Here is an 8936-nt window from a genome sequence, read left to right as displayed (position 1 = left end):
ACATACACACACACACACACACAAACGTACACACACACACACACACACACACACACACACACACACACACACACACACCCCGTTTTAAAATAAAGACAGCTGAGCTGACGGATCTCGGTTCGTTCCTCGGAACAGCAACACAACACCGAAGTGTCTCTACCGCCATGGACCCTATGAGAAGACTTCTGCTTTTGCTAATGTGTATTGCTAATGGGACAGCTGTGATTGCATGGGACGGTATGTGCAAGTGATCAGTACAACGTCCTGCTTTACGCAGAACACCGTTAATGCTGCGCTGTTGACATCCGAAATTTAACGACGTTTGAGCTTATAGCCTTTCAGTTGTGCTTTGTCTGTGTAAATATGTTTGTTGTTTGCTTTAAATCTGCTGTGCAATACAGAATTTGCTCCAACATTTCTGATTTTACTGTATATACAAAATGTACCCATTAAGCGTCCAGCTGGACACAATAAACACGATAAAGTGTTAAGTATTAATCTAATGCTGTAAATAGAAATGTATCTGTGTGTTTGGGTTAACTCAACATTTCCACACTGTACAGGTTCATCAGTAAGTTAATTCGACTTTGTACACTGTGTGTAAATATGATGCTGTAAGAGTTAATGAGAATTTGGCTGAATGTTTATCTGGAAACATTGCAATCAATGTTTATATACCATATTATCACAAAACACAAGTTTACTGAACATTTATTTAGTGGAGCAGTAAAAATCGACACTTTTTTCTCTGACTGGATTACTCCTCTGAATAGAAACTTGATGCTGTACTGCTGCCCAGATGTAGGGTGGCCTGTTTACTGCCTAACACATGTTTTGTCATAACACATTTTACTGTACACAGTTATACAGTCTATGGCTAAAAGTATGTAGATGTCTGATAATTACACACTTGTGTGCTTGTCAAACATTCCATTGCAAAACTTGGGCATTAATATGGATTTGTTCACTGTTTGCTGCTGTAACGGATTCTACTCTTCTGGAAAGGATGTCCATTAAAAATTAGGAGTCTGTGGGGATCTGTGCCACAATAACAGTAGTGAGGTCAGGCATTGATGTCGGGCAAAATGACATTCCAGTTCATTCCAACGGTGTTCAGTGGGGTAGAGAACTGGGCTCTGCTTCAGCAAATCCACACCGACCTTGCCAAATCTTGCCATTATGGACTTTGATGTGTGTACAGGGACATTGAAATGCTGGAACAGATTTGGTGCGCGTTAGTTTTAGTGAAAGGAAATCTCATGGCTAAAGCATGCAAAGACATTCTAGACAGTTGTGTGCTTCCATTGTTGTGTCAACAGATTGGGGAAAGCAATATTTTTGACCATATATTATAGCACAATTATTTTTTGCTCAAGTTTGAAATCTTGCAGTTTTGAAATGTCTGTTTATTGTTAACCCATGATTAAATCAATTTTATTTCAGTATTTAATTATAATAATCAGTGACTAAACTGGACAGGTATTAAAATCTTTTTTGTCTATTTTTCTCAGATTCTCAATGCTGCCTTCAAAGAGAAATTATTCCCACAGGTAAGGCTATACAAAATCTGATGTTAATGTAGGGTGATACAATGATACATTAACTTTGCTGACCATTATCTATAATATATCTATGGTATTTAATCTAATTTCTTAAAAATGTAAAAAAAAAAAAATCTAAGAATCTTTTTAGCATGGTTTAACATGGTTACACATTTTGCTAACATGGGTTCACTGTACTTTATTTCAAGAAAAGTAGTTATTGATGATATTTAGTGTGGATAGTGAAAATGTCTTCAGGTTTTGCAGTATGCCATTTTGCTGTATCCATAACCCATGGAAATGTTATAATTTTATATAAAATTAATAAGTTTATACAGTCAGACATTTTTAGCATGTGTGAAAACCTGATGAAGTAAAGATTTAATGGCACTGTCATGAGAGTTTGTATTGTTTAACTGCAGAAATCGTGGATATGATGAAACAGTGGAACCTTGGATCTCTGCCTGAGAGAAAGAAAGGTGGGCTAAATTCAAGTAATTTAAAGGGAACCATAATCATGGCATCTCATAGTTCAGGCAGTGTCATACTCTCTTCCTGCAAAATTCATCTGCTTTCTCTGTGTTTATCCCCATCATCTCTATCTTCCAATGCCATGATCAAAGTACTGGATGCCTCTTCTTCCACAATTCATCTTTTCCTTATCACATCTTCAAGGTTTTAGTCCATACTCCATCAAAAAATTTGTTTCTTTCCATCTCACCCCAAACAACATGTTTGCTGTTGCTCCAACCTTCATTTATTTACCTCTCTGTGGCTGAGCAGATCAAGAACTAGCAGGGGACACCCAGGCCCGGATGCAGGGTAGCTCTGGTTTATTGACAGTGTCAAGTGTTCTTTCTCAAAATTCATGCTACTTGTAAATTAACCCTGTGACACTCATCAAGTCCTTGAGTTTTAGAAACTACAACAGATACTCCTGTAGTCAAATTGACTGGCTACATTACTTTTTCAAAATACCACAGAGTGATGGTTTCATTTCAGTGCTCCCCATTTATCTGGGTCAGTTGTACAAGACCACTAAACAAACACCACTAGAGTTTTTCTTATGAAGACTGTGGGCTGTGAGTGCAATACTTTAAAGACAAAAGCATTGCTCATTGTGTAATGACTACATCAGACCAGTGGGTCCTGATCACAACCTGCTCAGGGGTTATCAGTTTCAAACCAATTATTTTCCCAAGTTTTCTCCCTCTTCCACATAGGCAAGGTTGGTGTATAGCTTTATATTGCTCAAAGCTCAAAACAAGTCCAGGACAAGCAGTTCTATTCAACTTTTTTTTTTTAATTTAATTTATTCCTATTACATATTTCTCCCTTTTTATTTTTTAGCCTTGTAAATCATTTTGTTTTAAATGCTGAAAGATGAATTTTACTGTCTGAAAATTTCTCTTCTTATCTGTTTTTGTGTCCATGTCACTAAGGTCCTCAGAGAAGGCCCTACTCCAAGGATCCATTCATTCCTTTCCCTCTTGCACGTCCAACCATGAACAACATTCTTGCCATCTGTCACTATAGTAATCTTCGCCCTCGGTATACTGAAGGCATGCTACCTAAAAATGGCTTTGGTTACCTGTACCGTCAGGCATGTGCAGTTAATCAGTTGGAGTCGTGGTTCTCTGTGTGCTGCAGTAATGGCACTCAAGATGAGGAAATGATTCTGTGCTGTGCAAATCAGGCGGTGAGAACACATTTTCACTTACAATTCAGAGTTTCCAATTTAATGACCCAATGTGTAGAGGTCGGGTCTGAGATAATCCTTAAACGAGTAGTCATGTCTGCTTGGTGCACTAGTTTTTACACTGAGGCCCTGATTTACTAAATATACAATATGATTTTCTAACCTTGACAGTCACTTGGGGAATCGGGATTACATGTGCAACATAAACTTTAAAGAGCATGTCATAAATTTCCAGAAGCATGTCTCCTTTTGAAGACAAGAATATACTTTTTACCAAGTCTTAATAAGGAGAGTTTTCATTTAAATTATTGAAATTATGCCTTGTTAAATAATCCGTAGTAATTATAATAATTCACAAAAAAAGACGATTTCAGATTTGTTAATTAAAGCATGTTCATATGTATGTCACAAGGTTTTCATTCACATTTACTTCTTCAACATAACCTCATAATCATGTCTGCAGTCCTTTAGAAATGTATTATTTATATGACCGGATTCTCACTGCTTCTCAGTAGCTTAATTAATTGTAGCTTGATAAACTAAATATGAGGAAATGGCTCTGTGCTGTACACAGCGATGTTAACATTTATATCACGTTTATTGTCATGCCTTGTTAAACATCCTTCATCATGTAACCTGATGAGCATACAAACCTACCTTGTACCTTATTTCTCAAATGCACGACAAAAAGTTGTGGTGTAACATCCGCTATATTTTTCTGTTGTTTATTTACTTTGCTTTGATTCAAGCATTCCAACTAGTTTTTGTTTTGTAGTGGGAGATTTCACTTTCCAACTTTTGTGAAGAGGAATTGGGCATTAAGACCAGTCACGATTACTGCTGTAAGAGAAATGATCAGGAAAGACTGGACTGCTTTGAGGAAGCCGCTCCAAACCCATTATATCAGCCCCCTGACGAGTCACCCACCCGTGATTTTAACTTTAACTCCAGTAGCTGTGGGAAAACAAGGTACATTTTACTGCTTCACATGGTCCTTGACAATAAAGCATTGTTATCTTAATGTACAAAACTGCAAAAAGCAAGAAAACAGGAAATTTTGCAAGGAAACTTGAAATATTAATACAATCGTACGAGGGCAAAGAAGTAGAAAACCTAAGGTGAGGAAGTCAGTGATCTGTCTTCACCTGGGTTAACACTAACATTGTTCAGGACAATCTTTGTCTTCAATCAGTATGAAAAAATTTCCTAATTATATCAGAGACTTATTTAGAGCTGTGAATTGTAATTTCCTAATTAACTAAGTAACTTTACTGCTTTGCATTTTATTCCAGAATCTGTCTCAAAATCTTACAATTTTCTGTGTAAAGCACCGGATGTATTTGCTCATATAATTTTTGTCTCTGTATGATAGTGCTTCAGAGATCATTCCCAATCCAGAGATGGTGACTGAACACCCAGGTCACAGGTGGCTGGAACAGAGAACGGTGATCCGTCAGATTCCAACAGTTGTACAAGAGGAAGGTGGGTTATAGGTGTTGGGTAATGTGCACAGTTAGGGAGAGGGAACTGTTCATGTTGGAGTTGCAACAATAGAAACACTAAAACTTATCCAACAACTAACACTGGCTCTTTTTTCAACCATATAAGTCAGTAAAATTCAGATTTGCACTGATCTCAGATTCCCTTTTTTACTCTGCTTAGAACACTGTAAATTTAGTTTCTTCTTCTGTAATGTATCTTTCCTTTTGTGCCATTGGTTCCAGGTGTCTTACCATATCATCCGTTGAGTCGTCGCTCCATATGGCCACCCATTACTTTCCCTCTTGCCCGTCCAACAACAACCAACATCCATGCCATCTGTCAATACAGCAACTACCGTCCCCGGCATTCTAAAGATAGGCTACCTAGTAGTGGCTCTGGCTACCTTCATCGTCAAGCCAGTGCTGTCAATCAACTGGAGTCCTGGTACACTGTGTGTTGCGCTAATGGCACCCAAGCTGTTGAGATGACTCTGTGTTGTGCACAGCAGGCGGTGAGAAAATTTTCTAATGCACTAAAAATTTGGCAAAACCACTAATTTATGAATATGGTTATGCACCATGCCCTGCGATGGGTTGGAACTCCGTCCAGGGTGTATACTGCCTTGATGCTCGATGACGCCTGAGATAGGCACAGGCTCCCCGTGACCCGAGGTACTTTGGATAAATGGTAGAAAATGAGTGAGAGAGGGTTATGCACCAGGCTTAAATGAAATTGATGCACATTACAGCATTTATTTGCATTTATTACAGCATTTATTTGCGTCCTTGACAGTTTCCTATAAGATTGTAGATCGTATCAGATTGGATGTACATGCATATTCTTATTTGGTGTTATAAGTGTAGGGGTTGATATTGCATAAATATCGGGGTTATGGTGGGTAAGACCTCAGGCTTCCACACTATATAATAAAATTTTGATTCATAAGGCAATTCAATTTACCCACTGAATCTAAAATATAGTACGGTATTATTTAATAGTCTCTGATTGATAAGTGACTGATTTTGACCTGCCATGGATTTTCAAATGACTAGTTAAGGACTACACTATGTTCCACAACATTTAGATTTTTTTCTAACAATGTATCTGAAGAACAGTAGTGTCATTTTTTTTTTTTGTTACTGTCTTGAAATATGTTTGTGGTACACAATGACAAACTTCTATATCAAGGACTTTGTGGTGAAAAATCCTCAGTACTTTTTTATCCTGGACTTTCTGTGGCTTAAAAAGACTAAACAGCCTTGAATGTTAGCAGATGTATACACATCCTGTCTGTGTATTTTTTATTTTTTTTTTGTACATTTTTTACCCTGACCTTTTGTACTTTTGTTGCTTGATATGTTTATCTTTCTCCTTTTTTCTAATTTCAAGTGAAGTCTAGTGTTCCAACTATTGTATTTGTTTTGCAGTGGGAGAAGTCGCTCTCTGATTTCTGTGAAGAGGAATTCAGCAATAATACCAGTCCCTATCACTGCTGCAAAGAGAAGGAACTAGCAAGATGGGACTGCTTTGAGAAGGCGGCATCAGATACATCATACATGTCCTCTGGGCCTGAGGCGCAGTTCTCTACGTCATACTTGCAGAGCTTTGATTTTGACCCCAATAGCTGCCAGAAAACAAGGTATATTTCACATGTGCATACCAAAAGGTACAACTAACTCCCAAACATTAGCAATAATCATCTTAATGTGATAAGGTATATTATAAAGTTATTTTTCTTTGGTGAAATGAAACTGTGTAGTGTTTTGAATCATATGTCTCCTTAGTATTTCAGGGGTTATTACAAAGAGGCAGATTAAAACGGAGCTCATCAGCTTTCCCCCTGGTCGCCCAAATGCTGGCAACATTGATCCAATTTGTACTTTTCGCAAGGATCGTCGCCACTTCCTCACCCACTGCTTGCCTCAGACAGAATATGACTGGTTTGGCAATCAGATAAAGGCTATCAATAACCTGGAAAAAGGCTTTGGTAGATGCTGTAAGCAGAACAAACATATCCAAGTCTGCGCTGAGGAAAAGGCACGTATTTATACTTGGGTGTTTACAGGGTGACTCAGATGAAATCTGCCTAAACAGGTCCATTATGATATTAGCACTTTTGCTTTTGCAAGTTTGTACTTTGTATGATGGAAATGTGATTCTACTAAATCTGCAATGCACAAATAGTGTTCAGTTCCTTTTTTTTTTTCTGCATGCCTCAGTGGAAGAAGATGGTGGATTGGTTCTGTAAGGATGAGAAGAAGAACCAAGCAAACCAGTATGAATGCTGTAAAAAGCAGAGAGAAGCGCAATATGATTGTTTTAGTACTGCTGCCACAGATTCTGAGTACATGCCCAAGAATTACTATCACCCAAGACCCAGCCTTGATATGTTTTGTGTTATACACCAAACTCAACAGAAAATGTAAGACTTCTTGTTTCATCATAGTCTTATTCTTTAACGCTTCGTATAGATTAGTTTGATTGTATGGTAGAAGTAGTGTCTTGTGAATGTTTATGTATGAAAATATATTTGTCTTTAAAAAAATGCTAAGTGTATAAATCTTAAAATATGCATCTGCTCTTCTTCCAGAAACCGTTTCCCTTTCAATGTTGCTGAAATGGCTGAAAAGTGCTGCGTCCTAGTGGAAGACGAGAAGTCTACATGTTTACAGAAACAGGTGGGTAGGCAGGTTTCTACCTAATTTATTAATATTTTTTTTCTTCTTTTATGACTATGCTAAAGTCATTGGATAAATTGTAGCATCGTATTTATGCCAAAAGTTTTTTTTTAATCATTAAAGGTCCATGCCACCTCTTATTGACCTTTAGTGCCATATTGTTTCAGCTTGACATACATTTGGATGATGCTTGCAAGGCAGACAAAGCAGACCCATCGGTCACACAAGTAAAGCAAAATTGTTGTAGGAAGGCTGCCAAGGAACGCACCGAATGCCTCACCAAGATGCTCTTACATAACATTGCTAAAGCCGCCAAGTTTACACGGAGATGTCCAGACTTTACATAAAACTGCTTATTCTGATTCCTTCAGTCAATATGTTGAATCAGTACACTTAGTATGTATGAAAAAATATATTGTGTTTTTATATTGTTATTATAATTGATTTTGAACTTTTGATTATAGCAACACTTTTTTTATACCAATATCATTTACTTTAATGAACCCGTTCTGGGTAGGTGTCTTCACCTACCAATGGGTCCTTTTGTTCTTATACATCATTCTTCTACAACTGCATGGATGGATTATATTTACTTTATCTACTCACAGAACATAAAATTACAGAAACAAATTAAATAAAAACACTTTGCATATTTTCTATTTTATGTGTTTTCTTTAAGAGGATTGGTAGGTATTGATTTTTCTCATACACACATGATTTATGGCAACCGTATAATTTGAATTATAATGCAACACTGTGGACTTTGAAACACACTTTGAACTAATTACTAGTGCACAGGCTAAAGGTTCATGATAAAATCAAATCCAGATTTCTCATAGCTGAATTGCAGTGAGGAGAAGTAAATATTCTTCCTATGAAAGTATCCACTTTAAATGTATACACAACTTGTATTTCTTACATTAAAGTTTTGGTTATAATAACCTCCATTCTTATGGGAAGGCTTTTCCCACTAGATTTTGGAGCATGGTTGTGGGGCTTTGTGCCTTCAATCAGAAGAGCATTAGTGAGTTCAGACATGGATAATGAGTATGGATGCCTGGTGTGCAGACGGTGTTCCAGTTCACCTGAAAGGTGTTCAGTGATTTTGAGGTGGCTTTGTACAAACCTCTTGAGTTCTTCAACACCAGCCTTATTTATTGTCATGCTTTTGGCCAAATAGTGTATGTTTATATTAGATGTAAAATAGTTCAGACTGCTGAATATTTAAGTAATTAATATTTTGTTGCAAAGTACTGTGATTCTGTTTTGACGTATTCCTTTTGGCAAATAATCTTCAACACTCTAAGGTTATGAGGGTTCTTCTGATAGACTCACTGTAACTGATAAAAAGTGTAAATGATGTTCTTGATTTTGACTGTGTAAATATCTGAAAATATATAATTGATGTTGCTGGTTTCTTCAATATTCATCGATATAAAAGTGGAATATAATCAACATCCAACACATAACTTATGACTGCACTGATGTTTTTGCTGAAATTCATGGCCCTGCTGAGAGGAAGGGCTTATCATCCTA

The 8936-nt window shown here is 37.1% G+C and overlaps 1 protein-coding gene across 1 annotated transcript; it reads left to right on the top strand.

Moving 5' to 3' along the window:
* Positions 1 to 8052, top strand: ecm1b (extracellular matrix protein 1b). The gene is made up of 12 exons (XM_060870172.1): positions 1 to 237; positions 1512 to 1550; positions 1964 to 2020; positions 2984 to 3240; positions 4016 to 4209; positions 4613 to 4722; positions 4965 to 5233; positions 6150 to 6361; positions 6507 to 6759; positions 6942 to 7144; positions 7313 to 7400; positions 7568 to 8052. The coding sequence occupies exons 1-12, from the start codon at positions 165 to 167 to the stop codon at positions 7745 to 7747; spliced, it is 1935 nt and encodes a 644-aa protein (XP_060726155.1). The 5' UTR covers positions 1 to 164; the 3' UTR covers positions 7748 to 8052.
* Positions 8053 to 8936: the final 884 nt, after the last annotated feature.

The sequence above is a fragment of the Tachysurus vachellii genome, chromosome 5 (assembly GCF_030014155.1).
Source record: "Tachysurus vachellii isolate PV-2020 chromosome 5, HZAU_Pvac_v1, whole genome shotgun sequence".
NCBI lineage: Eukaryota > Metazoa > Chordata > Actinopteri > Siluriformes > Bagridae > Tachysurus > Tachysurus vachellii.
This window is presented reverse-complemented; position numbering and strand designations above follow the sequence as displayed.